Here is a 19,502-nt window from a genome sequence, read left to right on the forward strand (position 1 = left end):
TAATTTAAAAAGGGAAATGTTTTATGTTCCTTAAACACTGAGTAGATGAGCTAAGATGGCTTGGTGTATTCAGATGGACAGTGTTTAGATGACACAGCTGAAGAGGCTCAGCGATTGATATAAAATATGGATATTGCTGTTTCCCTGTCTTGCATTTCTCCATTCCTTCATACTTATCTGCAAGGCACTTCGTTGTCCTGCAGAATTGGGGCCCTCATCTCTGTAGATCTTGTGGCTGCCTGAAGGTATAAGTGACACTCCTGAAAAAGTTAATGAGGAGAAAGGCAGCAAGAAGAAACCAAATGGAGTATGGACCTCTTGAGCTGTGTTTCTCATATTCCTGTGTACATCTGAATCCTTTAGGAGGCTTTCAAATGCAGATTCTGATTCAGTAGGACTTGGGTGGTATGCTGCGTAACAAATCATTCCAAAACTGAGTGGCCTAAAGCAACATCTGTTATCTTCTAGCTTCTGTGAGTCAGGAATTCAAGAACAGCTTTGCTGGGTGGATCTGGCTCCAGACCTCTCATGAGGCTGCATGCAAGATAAAAGCCAAGACGGTGCAGTCATCTAAAGACTCAACCAGGGCTGGAGGATCTCTTTCCAAGATGCTCACTTACATGGCTATTGGCAAGAGGCCTGTTTCTTTCAGTGGACCTAGCCATAGGCTGCTTGAGTGTCCTTACTACCTGTCAGCTGACTTTCTTCAGAGAAAGACAACCATGAGAGAGCAGGGAAGAAAGTGCAAGCGCCTTTTATGGCGTACTCTCAGAAGTCACACATTGTCGCTTCTACGATATTCTATTAGAAGCAAGTTACTGAGTCCAGCCACACTCAAAAAGAGAATTAAGCTTCACTTTTGATGGGAGGAGTGTCAAAGAATTTGTGGACATGTAAAAACACCACAGGTAGAGCCAGTTCCCAGGTGATGCAAGCACTGGTCCTTGGACCATACTTTGAGTAGAAGGTGCTAAAGGACCACCAGTGAGATTTTAGTCTTGTGACGCTTCATTTCTTCGTACTGTATCTGCTTTCTAAATAGGTCACCCAGATAACTATCTAAATTATTCATTTTCTCTCCCTCTCTCTCTCTCCCCTATGTTATTAAATATAAACCATATCAAACAAATTAATATCTACAAGAAAAACTATATTTTGAGAAAACATCGAGGGTTGGAGACTGGAGTTTTCTCAGATGCTCCTCACCTTGACTAGAATCAAAATGAGAAAGAGCCTAGCTTCAGTGTTCTTCATGAACTTTGGTGTGGTTCTCTCCCTTCCCCAGCACATGGGTCTCACCTCCACCCACTGAAGCTCCAACTGCGCATGTCTACACGCATACACAGCATACTGTCTCCCCAGAGAGTTCCTATTCTTTGAGCTGTTTTTATCCTCTCGTCAAACACGATGATTTCTTGTATTTTAAATATGGTAGGATTAATTCTCCTGAGATTTCCAATTTTTTTGCATCTTAGTCATTATTATTTCTGGCATCACCCCTTGTCAGATGTGGTGACAGTAATTCCATGTAACATCAATTAACCTTAAAAGGCTTTCTTTTAGTTCTATATTTTACCATATTATTTCTTGAAACTTAATTTTAGTAAACTCTTTGCTGTGCAACATGACAGAGGGATTGAGATGTTCTGGTTAGTCAATAATGAGGAAACTAAAAAGTTATTGTAAGAACCATGAATTATTGCAATTACAAAAAGATTAGAGCATAATAAAATTAATATAACAAATGCAACTTTACTGAACATAATTTCTGTGAATACTCAGAAAGCACTTCAATATCCCCAGTCATAATTATGAATATGCAGTGCCAGTCTTAGGAACAGTTATAGAATAGCAATCAGATAGATGCCAAGAAAGCCCTCTGCCCCCCCCCACATCAAGTAAAATATATTTTTTTATTAATTGCTAATGATCATATATATATCCTGTTGATTCCTACCATTTCATCATTAGCAACTTTTTCCTTTGCATTCAACATTACCCTTTCCCTGTGTCCTCTTTTAAAAGAAAAATTTTTCTGGGATAGGTAGCAGGAATAGCACACGAAGTATCTTAAACTTTAACATGCATTTCCCTAAATCACACCTGGTGACAGGCAGAGGGAGGTGGGGTAGAAGGGATAAGTGAAGGGGAAAGGTGACACAGAGAAAGAAAGGTAGAACTAGAAACGTAGAAAGGTAGAGAAAGAAAGGTAGAACCATCGGATGGGAGTGAGTTCTTCTGCTTTGCTATTTAATAATTTGTCTTTATTCAGTCTTCAGTGACCAAGGTCTGACAAAGTGTGAAGTGCCAGTAAAAATTCTGTTCTGCTTAACAGACCTTCACGTTGGGCTGTGCTTCCTATCTGGTACACTGGTGGCACAGAGCACTTCTTGGTTTTGTACTGGGAGATTGAGATGTTTTTTCTGAGTATATAATAATGATATGAGACTTTGTAAAGTTCAGGACAGAATCTAAAATTCAAATAGGTAATCTGGAGTGGATTTTTATGTCCCCCTTACCAACCTACTCATCACCCATACAAAGCTGAGTGGTCTTTAAAAAGAGCTTATGTATTTTTTCCCCCCACTTCCTAGGAGTCAGTGCATTAGAAACTGTCAAGAAATTGATGAGCCTTCAGGTCTATGAATTCATTCCTTGGAAGTTAGATGAATGTGCCCTCATCCTATGAGATGCAATCCTGCAGTCTTGCCATTTCAAATAATACTGTCCCTTGCCTTTTTTGCCTCTAGGAGAGCTGTCTAAGTAACTGGATTTATGTCTTTTAACTCAGGGCTTGTTGTTCAATATTCAAATGACAATGGGATACTCTGGCATTTGCTTCGAGAGTTGGACTTCATGTCATTTCTGGAACCACAGATCATTTCCATCGACCTTCCACGAGAGGCAAAGACACCTGCAACAGCTTTCCGATGGTGGCAACCCCAACATGGCAAGTTACTGCTCACCCCAAGTTTCCTGGTAGTGTTTAGATCATCCAGTTAAAGCCACGTTGTGCTGTGTGTTTCTTAATTTGCTGTCGATTTCTAGATAATTTGATTTAAAGCCACAGTCATAAAGATATTCCTATTGCTATATAATGAACCTTCTCTGACTGCCTTTATTCATCTGATTTCAGGGAAGCACTCAGCCCAGTGGGCCTTGGATGACGTCCTTATAGGAATGAACGACAGCTCGCAAACTGGGTTTCAAGACAAATTCGATGGCTCTTTAGATCTGCAAGCCAACTGGTATCGAATCCAAGGAGGTCAAGTCAATACTGACTGTCTCTCTATGGATACTGCTCTGATATTCACTGAAAACATAGGTATACGTTTTCACCAGATAAAGGGAGAATATTTCATTAACTGGAGGATTAAATTAACTAAAACCCAAAAGCAGATTCTCTAATGCAAAACTGTGTGCATAACTGCCTGCACTGAGGGGGGCTCTTGGAAGTAAAGACCTGTGTTGTCCTTTAATGTAACTTGGTGAGCCCAATAACAGTTTGTGCAGGAACTGTCTTTCATGGCATGCATAATATGACTAAGGTTTCTTAAAAGTGGGGCAAAAGTACCTATCTGAAAACATTCCCATGTTTCATAATTTGCAGTATTACAATTTGCAGACTCTCTATTAGCCTGTCTCAAGATGGTAAAGCTTTTCAAGTTAGAAGCCTTCCATATTTCTGAGTCTATGCTAACTAGATAAAAATAGTCAACGTGAGATGAAAAGCCAAAGCACATGTGAGACACTATAGATAAGACATGAGTTTTGTTTGCCACTGAAAGCATGATGAGCAGAAACACCAAATAAGAAAAGAGCACAATTATGTGCTGCCATTAAACTTTTCCTTTTTTGTAGGAAAACCTCGTTATGCTGAGACCTGGGACTTTCATGTGTCAGCATCGACTTTCTTGCAGTTTGAAATGAGCATGGGCTGTAGCAAGCCCTTTAGCGACTCCCACGGTGTACAGCTCCAGTATTCTCTGAACAATGGCAGGGACTGGCATCTTGTCACCGAAGAGTGTGTTCCTCCAACCATTGGCTGTCTGCACTACACAGAAAGTTCAGTTTACACCTCCGAGAGATTCCAGAATTGGAAGCGGATCACTGTCTACCTTCCACTCTCCACCATGTGAGAATTGTCATTTGGCTACATGTCAGAACTTCGGGTTTCTATCACCTAACTGGAAAATAATTATGATGCCACTTGGCAATTCTATTACTCTCTCATGATAATCATGCATGGAGTATACCGGGGGGAAAGAAAAGTTCAAGGTGCTTGGGTAACAATTTTTAAATGTGGTTAAGAGTTCCGAGAGTTTTCCAAGGCTGAACTTTTCTGTTCTTCAGCAAGGTGAAGGCTGCCCACCAGATTCAGTTTTTAAACTGTTGTAAAAACAAATATCTACCCAATAACCAGACTGATACTTATCCACATGAAGCAGTTTGTGAAATCATCACATGTGGAAGAGTATCCTTAGTTGTTTGGGTTTTTTTGTTTTTGTTTTTGTTTTTTTTGCGGTACGCGGGCCTCTCACTGTTGCGGCCTCTCCCATTGCGGAGCACAGGCTCCGGACGCACGGGCTCAGCGGCCGTGGCTCACGGGCCCAGCCGCTCCGCGGCATGTGGGATCTTCCCGGACCGGGGCACAAACCCGTGTCCCCTGCATCGGCAGGCGGACTCTCAACCACTGTGCCACCAGGGAAGCCCCTGTTTGGGTTTTTTTTAATCTCAGTACCGGAATAAGAGTAAAAGGTTCGTTCTTTGGGGATGCTCATATCCTTTTACATCTTTCTTCCCCTCCACAGTATTTCAGATCACATTCAGGTGTTATATTAGGGCTTACAGCAGGCTCCCACTTTTGTGGTTTAGGCATTTGCATGATTTGGGGATCTTTCTAGGAACCAATGTGTACTATGGTGGGTGGTAGAGATTGTACCCTCCTGGGGCTGCTCCCCGCACATCCCTGTATCTCCCTTCCACTGCTCTGCTCTGAATTGTAGGCAAATTGTCCTCTGTAAGCTGCATTTGCCAGCTGCATGTGTTTGCTGGCTTCCTGATAGATTTAGAGAGTAGCAGATACTGGCAAGAAATTGGAGGGTGGAAATAAAGTTAAGCCAGGGTGTTCCTTCCCCTCCCTTTCTATCTCAAGTGCATCTTGACCAACTTCAGCAGCTCTAGCTTCCCCGAGATGTCCTTCCATGTGACACTGGCCCCTGGGCACTAACCTCATCTCCTCTTGTGTCCCTCCATCTTTGGACTTGTAGTGCTTCCTGACTTTGTTAAACTCTGGTTTCCTCACTGCCCCCATGCTCTGCCATGAACTGTGCATCCAATTCCTTGTGTTAAATTCCCTCTGTGTTAAATATTTACAGTGGTTTCCATTTTCCTCGTTCAATTTGGATTCAGAGAGGCACAAACAAGTGGCAGAAAAAAAAAAACAAACACAGGAAATCAAAGCGTTTTAGTATATAACCCAAAATAGTTTCCTGTGGACCCCAGAGCTTTAAAGAGTGCTAACTTGTAGCTCATTTACTCACTTTATTTTTATTCAACAAACATTTATTGAATATCTATTATGTTTTAGATCTCTGACACAAAATGAATAAGTTGATGCCAGGATCCAAATATATTATTTAGGGTAACAGGTATCTAAACAGTTATCTTATAAAATGATAGCAGAAGCAAAACCCAATGGTATTATTGAAACACAGGGAGATACTACCTAACTCAGTTTGGGGAGATCGGAGGGAGATTTCTGGAGGAACTGATGTCTGAGCTGAGTCTAAATAAGTGAGTAGAGTTTGTCTGAGTGAAAAGCACTCGTTGGGGAGGAGGGGCGTATGTGCTGTTGTAAACCGAAATAGAATCCCAGAGGCCAGAAGAAACAAGAGTTTATGGGGAAGTGCAAGGATTCCATGCTATCAGAGTATAATTGTGAGGCAATAGGGGAAGACGAGGCAAGGGCAGAGGGCAGACAATGAAAGGGCCGTGTATTTATTAGAGGTTTGGCCTTGACATTGCATGTGTTGGGGAACCATTTCAAGGGTGTAAAGCTGAGTGTCGATGTGACTAGATTTCTGTTTCAGAGCCACCATGCTGGCAGCTGTGTTGCATTGAAGGAGAACTTGTGTAGGGGAAACTATAGCACTTGAGATTTTACTGTTGAAATTCCACTTCAAGTCAGCTGTGTTCTCCTTTCCAAATAACTAACACATTTCTACTGTGCAATCTGTTGCTAGGTGAGAGACTGCTGTTTGGTAAGGCTGCACATATTTCTGGATAAAGTGGTCTTCTGACAGTATATTCCAAATAACAGACCGCAAATATAATAAAAAACATGGGAGTACATCACATCATTCTAGTCTTCACCTTTAAGGGAGCCAGGCCCTCAGGAACCAAAATAGAGGCAGAGGTTGGATAGGGCTTCCATTTACTACCTCAGAAACCATTTAGGGAGCAGTAGAACAGAGACCTCACGGCAAGACCTTTGTAAGATTCCAACTTATACGCATGTTTATCATCCTCAATCTCTTTCCCAGTACTGAAAAGTAGTAAAAGCCTGAAAGCAAAAACTAAGGTTCTGCATGTAGTTCAAACACAGAATAAAGTGATAGTTCAAAGTAACTCTCCCATCTCACATGTGTTCAGAGGCTCTTGTATGAAAGAAATGGTGAAATATTTTTAAAGCATGTTTTCTACTCTCCTGTTTGTGGGTCAAGAGTAAACAACATCCATTACTTGGTATGAAAACGAAGTGTCTCAAATAAAGAGGGAACTGGAACCCAGAGAGGGCACTTTAAAGGGAAAGAATTAAAATAAATGTTTTTGTGCTTTGAAGGTTGCCATTCAAACCAAGTGTGTTTTTTTTTTTTGGTTGTTTTCTTTTGTTTGTTTGTTTGTTTGTTTTTGCTTAGCTCTCCCAGGACCCGGTTCAGATGGATCCAAGCCAACTACACCATGGGGGCTGACTCCTGGGCTATTGATAACGTTGTGCTGGCCTCGGGGTGCCCTTGGATGTGCTCAGGACGAGGGATTTGTGATGCTGGACGCTGTGTGTAAGTTAATAAAACTGGCAGATTCTTTCTTTGTAATGCAGAGATAAAGATGGCTTCTTGATCTCACGACAGATAATTCCTTTTCTCCGCTCATTTTTTTCTTAGGTGTGACCGGGGCTTTGGTGGAACCTACTGTGTTCCTGTCGTTCCTCTGCCCTCGATTCTTAAAGATGATTTCAACGGGAACTTACATCCCGACCTTTGGCCTGAAGTATATGGTGCAGAGAGGGGGAATCTGAATGGTGAAACCATCAAATCTGGAACATCGCTCATTTTTAAAGGGGTCAGATAAGATTCTTCTTCACTACCACTGAATTCCCTACTTCACTCACTGCTCCACGCACATGCATTTCTGTTCAGATGATGTATTATTTTATATATAGTTATTGTCTTCTAGGACATATCATGGTTTTAGAAGTCAGGATAGTGTTGGTTTGGGCAGAAGAAAATGAGGTATAAATTGGAAGAGAGAATTAGGGGCCATCTGGACTGCTGGTAATGTTCTGTTTCCTGAGTTGTATGGAAATTACGTAGCTGTGTTACTTTGTGATAATTCCATCATAATTTGATACTTTCCTTTATGTAATTTATATTTCAGTAAAAAAGGGTCCTTAAGGAACATGAATATGCTCATGTCAACAAAAACAACAAAAAATGTTTCCTCTTATATTCACTGCAGTCACTTTTTATGATCACTTAGGCATAAAATTTTTCCTTTGCTTTGGTAATCAGACCTTCTTTCCTCTCTGCTGGAATTATATATGTAAAAATTATATATATACTACTTCTAGAATCTTGACTTCTAGAATGTAGCATTTTATGTGTAATTAAGTATCTAACTTAGAATATTTTTTAATTGATTTTACGGAAGGTCTTTGCTTTTTCCTTTCACTTTCTTTCTTTTCCTCCTACCAATACAACCAGTTGGTGACTTTAAGAAAACCAAACATTTAAGCCAAGTTAAATAACATTCTCAAACATCATTAGTGTATTTTTTGTATTTCAACCTAGATGTTGGTTAGAGGGTTGGTAAACAATTGTGTGAAACAGTGCTGAGCTGACACATCTTCATATGTGAATACATGCTACATCCTGTCTCACTCAGCTGGGGAAATCGGCTAATCTAGGTGTGCAAATGAAATCTTTAACAAAAATCTGCATGGGTTTCTGTACATCCTTAATAATTAACACCTAACAGTTAGAAAATTAGACACCCTGGAACTTTTTCAATTATAGCTAATAGATGCTGACTGTCATCCTTGTTTGAATCCAGAATTCTTCTCAAGTTTTAGATGAGATAGAAAAAGCACTTTAAGGGTCAGAGAGATTTATAAGTCCCTGAGTGCTATAAGGGGCCAAAAGAAATTGAGGCAGGACATTTCGGGGTGGAATCTTCTGTTTTTTTGTGTGTATGTTTTTAAGTCTTGTCTGAGACTTTAGCTCTCATTGCCACTATCTACTTGAAGCAGTTGACAAGACCAAAAAAGATAAAGTCCTGTGATTCAAATATCTTTACCTGATAAAATTTTAAGCAGTAGAATTAAACTGGTCTCTAGATCCTATAAACAAGGAAGACATATAGTCTTTTATATGTTCCCTGTAGCCATCCAAATGCAAGGGCAGCCAAGCATTATATGTGTTGGACATATTATCTATCAGCTCTGCAAGATGCAGAGAGGGCTCAGCGTGTGCCATTCAGTAGGTTGTAGTTTGACCTAGAAAGGCATTCTTTTGTGAAAAAGGAAATGATAGGCTCTTTTTAATGTTTATAGATTCAGGAGTGCTATCCACTATTAAAATAGCTTCACTTTTAGCACAATGGATTACTGAATCTGGAAGAGGATGAGAAAAAAAACATCTGTATGAACTAGAATATATACAGAAGCTGGGCATGACAGTTCCACTGGGCAATTATCAATATCAAGTGCTTAACTATAAACAAAATTTTAAATATGAAAGAAAGATACCTTCATAATTACAGATCATGCCAACTTTCAACAAAATTTCTCCTACAAGGGACTTCCCTTGGCCTTATAATGCAGGATCTGCCTTATAATGCAGGAGACACAGGTTCGATCCCTGGTCAGCGAACTAAGATCCCACATGCTGCAGGGCAACTAAGCCCACGGGCCACAGCTACTGAGCTTGCGCACCTCAACTAGAACCCACGCACCACAACTACAGAGCCCACACACCCTGGAGCCTGCGCACCACAACTAGAGAAGAGAAAACCCGCACACCACAATGAAAGATCCCACCTGCCTCAACAAAGGTCGTGTGTGCCGCAACTAAGACCCGATGCAGCCAAAAATAAATAAAATAAATAAATTTTTTAAAAATTGCTCCTACAAGATACACTATAAAATGGGTTCTTTTATGGCTGACTTATATTGACCCATGGGAACAATTTTATACTCACATTCCATAATCAAGGGGGAAGAACAATCATATTCCTTTATCTTGATGTTGTCAAGGGATATTTATGAACTGGATCTGTTAACTACCCACCTCAAAGCTTTTTCACTGTATTGATAAGATGAAGAAGTGACCTTTCCCCATAAGCTTAACCTCTACATGGCGCCAAGCTGTAAAAACATCCAAGGCCTTCTGTTTGTAAGTGTATGAGGCAGAGGGTAAGGATATAAAGACATGCAGTGATCAAGCATCAGGGACTGAGCAGGGCAGTGAGTTATTATGATAAAAGAAAAATAAGACTGGAAATATAAGGCTTTTACACAGCAGCCTTTAATCCAGGAAGTTTGAATCTATGCTTTGTGAAGTTCAAGGGTGGGTATAAATGCAGTTGCTTTTTCATTACCATATCAAATAATTCTCAAATTCTAAATTTAACATTAGCTGGATATCTCTCCCCAAACCAAAAAATAATTTAATAAACAAAATAATGGTATCTTAAAGGGTGGAGGATAAGTTTCAGAATCTGACATATCTAAGTTCAAATCCTGCTATCCTCACGTTTGCAATCTTGGGTAAGTTACTGTCCCTCTCAGATTTTGTTTCCTTATCTGCAACAGGAAGATAATAATATATTTCCCTTAGGAGTGATAGGTGCTTCTTAAAGGAGTAAAGTGGTTCTTTTAGAACCCAGCATGTTGTAGGCACTCAATATATGGTTACTATTACAAAATCAGTCCTATTTAAAATTTTTCAGCTATTGAAGAATGTACTCTATAATAAATGTTAAGAAGAAGAGGAAGAATTTGCTTTCTCTACCTAAGATTCCATTTGGTATTTGTTAGTTGATAATTAAGAAATCAATAGACAGTGTCCACTCAGTATCACACAGCCCCACACCACCAAAGAGCCACTTCATTCAGAGTCAGACCTGAGAAACCGAAAGGCCTGTTTGTACCTAGGACATCTGCATAGTGAAGTTCTGTTTTACTGGCTGTCACCGCAACCCTGTGTACACACGGAGAAAACAAGCTATGGAGCTGTCAATCCCAGGCAACCAGAAATAGTTAATTAGCAGAAAAAATTACTAAAGCCAATATGATCACTTTCCGCCTTCCTTGGCTTCTCTGCATGAATGGTTCCAGCCTGGGCTTGGGGACTTGCTTAGTTATGCCTTATTTAACTTGACCAACTGGAGGGTGTTGTGTCAGCCTGAATGAGAGCTTCCCAGGGCCGTCACAGCACGCAAATGAGTAAGTTCCTAAGACTCTATGGAACCCTGAAAAAGTTACCTATTAGCTCCCAGCTTCCAGCAGGAGCACTTGGCACATTTTCCGTCTGTTTCCTCGTTATTCCTCTCACAACATGCTGTGATCAAAGGAGGCTGTTTTTTAAAAAGGCCTGTAGATATGTAATGCTATCATTCTTGCACTGCTTTCTATAAGTCACAGCAAAGTGTGACTTGGAGTTGAGACAATGAGATATTGTTAGTTAGGCATAGGGAATGAAAGCCATTGAAAGGGGAAATGATCAATTTTTCCTTCCAAACTGGACCAAGTATTGCTTCTTGATCATTATGTATCATTTAGCTAATGTAAGTTAGATGTACAAAATCAAAGGAAAATAATTTTGCAAATGAAATGAGATTGCCTAACATATGTGTTTTTGTTTACAGGAAGGACTAAGGATGCTCATTTCAAGAGATCTAGACTGTACCAATACAATGTATGTTCAGTTTTCACTTCGATTTATAGCAAAAGGTAAGCCTTTCTATGAGTATGAATTCACTATTTCCCTTCAAGCACATTTCCCCATGTATAATTCCTCCTGCACAGGGAAGTAACAGATTTGAGGCCTATTAATTTTGTTATATGGGAGAGCTAACATAAATTTGAGTACATAGTGTTCACAAATGTTCTATACTATATATTCCTTTTAATATAAGGGTAAGATAACTACTTGTTTTATAATAATTTCATACAGATGTAGTAATCATACTAGTCCTGTGGTAGTTAAGTTTATCATCATGTCCTTGAGTCTTTTTTCCACCACTTCTTTCTAGCCGTAAGAAATTTAAATTTAAGAAATTTAACTTATGGAAACTTGGGATTTTCTTTCGCAGATGTGAACGGTGAACCCCAAAAGTCAACTCTGTCGTTCTGACCTTTCATATTAACTAACTAATTTTCTTGACAAGTAATGCCATTTGGATATAATAAATTCTCAAGTAGATTTTCTGTGTATTCTGGGATTTAAATGTTTGGCCCTTTGTAGAACTGTGATGCCTACAGAATAAAAAAATTTTGATGTACTATTTCCTAGATGAAATACAGAAAGATATGTGTTCATATCTAAGAAAAAGAGGGAGATACTATTGTGTGAAAATGCAAGATTTGGTGTGTGTTTTGAGATATATTTATACAGAAATCCCAACCCATCATCACTTTAAGTTGCCTCAGAAGCATTTGGACTCTAAGGTGTCTATGTGAATATAAGTCAGCTTATGCATCAATACAAAAAAAATAGTCTAAGATCATACCACTTCCCCATTTTTATAATGATGTGTTCATGCCTCTGTTACCTTCTTTCTAGGTACCCCAGAGAGGTCCCACTCTATTCTATTACAATTCTCCGCGAATGGGGGAATCACCTGGCACCTGATGGATGAATTTTACTTTCCTCAAATGACCAACATACTTTTCATTAATGTTCCCTTGCCATACACTGCCCAGACCAACGCTACAAGATTCAGACTCTGGCAACCTTATAACAATGGTAAAAATGCACATGTTCTCCTGTGATCAAAACTGACTGCTGCACGCTAGCATGCTTGCTCCTCAGGTGTGGAGGCAGGGTTTGTCAGCTGAGTGGCTTCGCTATCCACAGTACCTTTTACATGCTTCGCTTTTGAGGAGTCGCAAGGAATATTTAGCTTTATATATCTTTATCTTCATACTTGACTATGTATTGTCTTCGGGCTTGACTCCTAAGTTCTCTTGATGTAAATACAGCTAAATACTGTCACAGAGCGAAGGATTTTAAAATTTAATCCAGCTCTACCATTAGGTATTCATCAGTTGTAACTACATTTTTTACTGAATTCATTTAGGAATACATAGTTCTTTTTTTTTAAATATTTATGTGTTTTTGTTTTTGGGGGGGTTTTTTTTTGGCTGCCTCGGGTCTTAGTTGCGGCACGTGGGATCTTTCATTGTGGCGTGCTCTAGTTGTGGCGTGCGGGTTTTCTCTCTCTAGTTGTGGCACGCGGGTTCCAGAGCACATGGGCTCTGTAGTTTGTGGCACTTGGGATCTCTAGTTGAGGCACGCGAGCTTGGTAGTCGTGGCACATGGGCTTAGCTGCCCCGCAGCATGTGGGAACCTAGTTCCCCGACCAGGGATCGAACCCGTGTCCCCTGCATTGGAAGGTGGATTCTTTACCAGTGGACCACCAGGGAAGTCCCCATAGTTCTTCTGAGTATGGCACTTCATTAGTGAGATAGAACAGCATTACAGCAAAAGCCGTGACAAAGTGAGAGGGACTGACACAAAGCAGATAGTGCCTGAGATAAAATATTCTTATCACATACACTTGCCTTAGTGATAAGCTAACGTGAATGTATAATTTAACAGTATTTTCAAATGGCGGTTACAGAGAAGGATTTTACAAATTTATAATGTTTTATTGCTTCCTGTAATTCTACTAACTACTGATTATAAACGACCAGACTCTACCAAATTATGCATTTAATGGCCTAAGTAAGCACAGAGACGTCATATTAAGCAGATTCTTTGCAGAGGTAACACAGAAATGGATAAGAAAGATGTATTTCCATCTCTAAAATTTAACCTGAACATTTCCTTTATAACTAGTAAGTCAAAAAATAATTTTAATTTACCGTGAACAGAAAAAATAATCTTGTATAATCACTGAGGAAAAGTCCAAAAAAGAAATGCAACCTGGGCTTCCCTGGTGGCGCAGTGGTTGAGAGTCCGCCTGCTGATGCAGGGGACACGGGTTCGTGCCCCGGTCTGGGAAGATCCCACATGCAGCAGAGCGGCTAGGCCCGTGAGCCATGGCCACTGAGCCTGCGTGTCCAGAGCCTGTGCTCCGCAACGGGAGAGGCCACAACAGTGAGAGGCCAGCGTACCACAAAAAAAAAAAAAAAAAAAAAGAAATGCAACCAGTTTCACAGTCCAGAGGATAGTCGTCTTCATGTTATGTTTGGAATGCTCACCAATTGTTCTTCATTGTTTTCACCAACTGCTTCCAAAATAAGAAAAGGGAAGAAAGCTACTAGGATTAGAGCAGTGATAGGATTAGAGAGGGAGAGGCACGTGTGACTTCATTTAAATCATCAGGTTGTTTCTACAGGCTCCTCTTTACAGATCCTTTTTTATATTTTGTAAGAATTCTACTAAAAGTAGGAATCAGTGAAAAAGCATCCTTGAGGAATCTTGTTTCTGCTTGGTATGGTCTTATCACCTTGTTTCCAGTTAAATCCAAGCAATGCTTTACAAAAGCACTGAGCTCACCCTTCTTATCTGCTCAGTTATATCTTCCTTAAACACCCTGCCTAAGTCGCTGAGTCAAATTCTGACAGCCTAAGGAGTGATTTTCCTAGTTTTCTGTATGTCCCCACATATCTTCAACTAAACATACAAGTTTTGAGACGCTTTAAGGGGAAAATAAAGTATTATATAACACAGAATATTTTCTTCTGTGTAGTTTTTAACACCTAAATAAAATTGTGCATCAAGCCAGTGTTATAATGGCCATGATCCTTCAGCCTGAAGGAAGCATGATTCTAAGTCATGGGTTGACTTCTAAGTCCTGAGTTACTCCATGAATAGACTAGTTAGTGTAACTCAGTACTAAATCCACAGGCTGACCACCCATCCTCACAGATGCCGGTATCTTACAGAGTCCCCTAAACCGTGAAAGCATAACTCAAAGCCCACTCTTGCGGTGGAGGGTCCATAGCACCGCTGTGACAGGAAGGGCAGCAGACTCTTACCAGCCTTCTGAAATTACTGAAGCTGCTCCGTGCAGTGTCAATTTAATAGCCCTGAAAGCTTAATTTTTTCACACTTTAATCCGTGTAAACACACTTACATAGTTTGTGCTTCTTTGTCTAGAAGGCATCTGTTTAATCGGTTGTTACTGAGTTCCCTCTGTCCTTTACTTTCTTCCAATGAGCAAAAATGTCCACCTGATTTTCACCATTGAAAAAACTTGCTTTATCCAAAAATGCCTTAGGTAAGAAAGAAGAAATCTGGATTGTTGATGACTTCATCATCGATGGAAATAATTTAAACAACCCTGTGATGCTTCTAGATACTTTTGACTTTGGGCCCAGAGAAGACAATTGGTTTTTCTACCCTGGTGGTAACATTGGTCTTTATTGCCCATATTCTTCCAAAGGAGCACCGTAAGTACTTAATTGAGAAGGTAAAAATAAAACCCCTGCTCTATACAGGTCACAATGATCTTTTGCCTAAATGGATTCCTTGTTGTTTTCTTGTATAACAGCGAGGAAGATTCAGCTATGGTGTTTGTTTCAAATGAAGTTGGTGAGCATTCCATTACTACTCGTGACCTGAATGTGAATGAGAACACCATCATACAATTTGAGGTACTTGATTTTGTTCTATTAGAAATGCTTTAAATTTTATCTTGAACAAAAGCTAGGAAAGAGGAGGAAAATCTCAGATGATTTCATGCGTTATGACTTTCCATTTTTGTGCAAGGACAAAAGAGATTTTACATCATAATTCACTTTTATTAGCAGAACCAATTGTTCTACTAAGGTTTATTTCTGAATTTTGCTCCTTTATTTATGACATAATCTCCTCACCTACTACAATGGGAAATTGTCAAAATAGCTTATTTCAAACATTATAAAAATGAAAAGGACCATACTATTCTAGTAGTATTATAGTCACAATTTTTATATATTACTTAGGATCCAGGTCAATGTAACTATACCATGCCAGCACATTTATATAATATTTATCATGGTGTCATGAATTTTACAGATAAAATAATACTATACTGTTTCTTATCACTTCTGGGTATTTCATGAATATTCACGGACTCATATTTTTCAAGACAGCAAACTAATAATGTATAAAAGAAAAACGTTTATATATTTCAAAAGCTTAGATAAAATCAGCAGAACCAAAGGTACATTGTGCTAGGGTTCAATAGTATTAACTTTTTTTTTTTTTGGCCATGCCACATGGCATGAGGGATCTTAGTTCCCCAACCAGGGATAGAACCCATGCCCCCTGCAGTGGTAGCATTGAGTCCTAACCACTGGACTGCCAGGGAATTCCCATTAACTTTTTTTTTCTTTTTCTTGTTTAATTTAATTTTTATTTCTTATCAGAATAAATTTGATTACAATGTTGTGTTTGTTCTATGTGTACAGAATCTGGTTCATTCATACGTATACATATATCTAATCAGGTTTAGACTCTTTCCCATGTTGGTCATTAACAGAGCGTTGAGTAAACCTCCCTTGGCATCCATTAGGTCCGTCTTGATTATATATTTTATATGAATTATTAAATGCATGTTAACACCAACATCCTAATTTTTCCATTCCTTTCACCTTTTTCTAAGTCTGTATGGGCCTTTCTCTGTGGAAATATGTTCATGGGTATCACTTTTTAGATAACACTAGTAAATGATATCATCGGATATTTGTCTTTCTTTTTCTGACTTACTTTGTGTAGTATGATTATCTCTAGGCTCATCTGTGGTGCTGCAAATGGCACTGTTTCATCTTTCCCATGGCTAATATTCCATTGTGTACATGGACCACTTCTTTTTTGTCTGTTCATCTGTAGATGGACATTTTGGTTGCATCCATGTCTGGCTATTGTAAATATCGCTGCAGTGCACGTTTGGGTGCCTGTGTCTTTCTGAATTCTGGTCTTCTCGGGTTATAGGCCCATTAGTGGTTCGGCAGGATCATATGGTAGCTCAATTGTTACCTTTTAAAGGCACCTTCATTCTGTTCTGATTAGTGGCTGTTACCAGTTTACATCCCAGCAACAGCATAGGAGGGTACCCATTCTCGGAAACCCATTCAGCATTTATTGTTTGCAGACATTTTTTTCTGATGGCAATTCAGACTTGTGTGAGGTGATACCTTTTTGTAGTTTAAATTTGTATGTCTCTAATAATTCTTGATGTTGAACATTTTTTCATGTCTCACGCGGTTGTAGGTAGGAGGCCTCAGTTCCTTGCCACATGGATCTCTCCTTAGGGCTGCTTGAGTGTCCTCATGACATGGCAGCTGGCTTAACCCAGGATGACTGATCCAGCCCGCGGTCCCCAGGACTGTCGTGGCTTCGGCTGCAGGGGCCCCTCCAGAGCCGGCAGCCTCAGTGAGGCCGCCCTCCCCTCAGGCTCCGGGGCAGTTCAGTGACAGTGGAGGGAAGAGACCCCGAGCCAGGAGTTCCAGCTCTGTGGAAATGTGGGCTCTATTCTGGGCACAGGGGGTGGGACCGCTGTGCCCCAAGGCCTTCCGGGAGGACCCCATTAACTTTTTGTGTGTGTGTGGTACGCAGGCCTCTCACTGTTGTGGCCTCTCCCATTGTGGAACACAGGCTCCGGACGCACAGGCTCAGCGGCCATGGCTCACGGGCCCAGCCGCTCTGCAGCATGTGGGATCTTCCCGGACCGGGGCACAAACCCATGTCCCCTGCATCGCAGGCGGACTCTCAACCACTGCGCCACCAGGGAAGCCCCCCATTAACTTTTCTGTTGTTGTTGTTGTTTTTGTTTTTGCGGTACGCGGACCTGTCACTGCTGTGGCCTCTCCCGTTGCGGAGCACAGGCTCCGGACACGCAGGCTCAGCGGCCATGGCTCACGGGCCCAGCCGCTCCGCAGCATGTGGGATCCTCCCAGACCAGGGCACGATCCCGTGTCCCCTGCATTGGCAGGCAGACTCTCAACCACTGTGCCACCAGGGAAGCCCCCCCCGCCCCGCATTAACTTTTGAAGATACTTGTTTCATAGCTGAAATCTATACCAACCATTGGACAGTGCCTAATTTCATCAAAAAGCTTGAATATTTGCTCTAGATTAACTGTCTGCATACTCTAAATTAGAGTTGTTTCTTTCATCTTAAAGTCAGAGACCAAATGATGCCTTAGTGGAAAAATTATTCTCTATTTTAAGCTTTCTGTTATATTTTCTGATTTTATTTTAAGTTACTTATATAACCTTCTGTTATATTTTCTAACATTTATGCTTTAAATGTTAATAAAAAGTAATCCCTGTGGCCCTTTCAAGAGTTCTGTTATCAGAAGAATCTAGGTAGAGACAAATGCCTATAGCTGAAAAGTTTATCAAATGTCAATAGTTTACTCATCATAAGGTAAGAGGAGTAAGTTCAACAACAACAAATATTATATAAATATATCTGGTTGCTCTGACAGCAAGAAAATGTTGACCCCAATTGGAAGTGGGAAAATTTTTTCATAGAAAGAATCACATGCTTTATTTAAGTTTTAGTTTAATTCACTTGAAAGTATGAAAAAGGAGTGGAGTGGTTATTTCCCTCATGGTTAAAAAGGTCTTTCAGAGAATATTCTCCCTATGCCAGGGAAATAGTGACAATAATTGTATTTTGTCTGTTTTAAGACTGAAAACATACTGAAGATTCTCCATGTTCAGTACTTTGGGGATTATTTGAAGGTATCACAGGAAGGAAAGTAGAAGGTCTTCTTTCCATCCAGCAGTCTGAAAAAAAAAGCTAACGGTTAGGATTAGGGAAGCAGTCTTTTCCTTACGATTTGCTTGGCTTGGCAGTGAAAGTGGGCTAAAGGTAAAATTTGGAATTCCATGCCAACCTCTGCCTTATTCACTTCCTAGCTTTTTATGAAATGAGGGAAAGTAAATTTTTTATGAGGCCCTTTGAGGTTCTTTATGAAAAAGTGTTATTTAAAAGTAATATGCAGTATTACTCAGGCAAAACAGAATTTCATGGTGTTAAGTATTTCAGCAAGACAGTTCCCAGGAAAATGGACTCTCGAGAAAATAATGAAGTGGTGAATCATTTCAAGGCTTGTTGCTCTGAGGTAATTTGTATCATTTTTTCTTCTTCACCAAGATCAATGTCGGATGCTCAACTGATAGCTCCTCTGCTGATCCGGTCAGACTGGAATTTTCCAGGGACTTTGGGGCAACCTGGCACCTGCTGCTCCCCCTCTGCTACCACAGCAGCAGCCATGTCAGCTCTTTGTGCTCCACGGAGCACCACCCGAGCAGCACCTACTATGCGGGGACCACCCAGGGCTGGAGGAGGGAGGTTGTGCACTTTGGGAAGCTGCACCTTTGCGGGTAAGGACCTGCTGCTTCGCACCATGTTCTTCTCATTTCACAGTTTTCTCCGTGATGTCATGGTTGCCTTGCCACTTTATCAGGGAAATTTTCACTTTACATTTCTTCCTTAGTTCTCCACTGAAAGTAGATCAGTGGATGTTTAAAACATAGGAAACTGACATACTACTAATTCATAGTTTGAAGATAGATTTAAAGGAGCACACCCTGGGCAGCACCCCGTCCTGGGGTTCATATCCCCATGGGTCTTTATTAGATCAGTTAGGAAGCAACAGAAATATGGTTTCCCTAGTGTTATAATCTGTCTCCCTTCTGCTCCCTACCTCACAATATAAATGCAGTTAGAATTTTTACTTTCGAACATCTGCCTATGTCTTTCGTGCAAGGAGAGGGCACATATGGAGGACGGAAGCCTGCAGAATATTCCAGGTGTCTCATAAAAAAAAAATTTATTAGTGCTCTTTCCCCAGGCATTTCTACTTTTTCAACCTTTCTCAGCATTCTTGTTACATATATTTGACTCTTCTGTTGAAAAGCTATTTGGAGATAAAGGACTTCAATTCCAATAGAAATGAAAAGTATAGTTCAAAAAAATAAAACTAATAGTATAAGTGAACAAAGAGAGGAAGTCAGCAAAGCAGTCTGCCTCAGAATTTGTCTTTTCTCTCAGAAT

At 40.2% G+C, this 19,502-nt stretch overlaps 1 protein-coding gene across 5 annotated transcripts in view; it reads left to right on the forward strand.

Annotated features, from left to right (window-relative positions):
* The window catches only part of RELN (reelin), a 697,060-nt gene that overhangs the window by 608,186 nt on the left and 69,372 nt on the right, over positions 1-19,502 (forward strand). For all 5 annotated transcript variants that reach the window (XM_079932058.1, XM_079932060.1, XM_079932059.1 and 2 more), the window contains 10 exons: positions 2,792-2,950; positions 3,137-3,325; positions 3,862-4,135; positions 6,921-7,061; positions 7,167-7,344; positions 11,149-11,233; positions 12,066-12,248; positions 14,731-14,902; positions 15,004-15,106; positions 18,600-18,829. In XM_079932058.1, coding sequence (XP_079788184.1) covers positions 2,792-2,950; positions 3,137-3,325; positions 3,862-4,135; positions 6,921-7,061; positions 7,167-7,344; positions 11,149-11,233; positions 12,066-12,248; positions 14,731-14,902; positions 15,004-15,106; positions 18,600-18,829 — 1,714 coding nt within the window. The remainder of the gene's footprint in view (positions 1-2,791; positions 2,951-3,136; positions 3,326-3,861; positions 4,136-6,920; positions 7,062-7,166; positions 7,345-11,148; positions 11,234-12,065; positions 12,249-14,730; positions 14,903-15,003; positions 15,107-18,599; positions 18,830-19,502) is intronic.

This window comes from Stenella coeruleoalba, assembly GCF_951394435.1.
Source record: "Stenella coeruleoalba genome assembly, chromosome: 9".
In the NCBI taxonomy this organism is placed as follows: domain Eukaryota; kingdom Metazoa; phylum Chordata; class Mammalia; order Artiodactyla; family Delphinidae; genus Stenella; species Stenella coeruleoalba.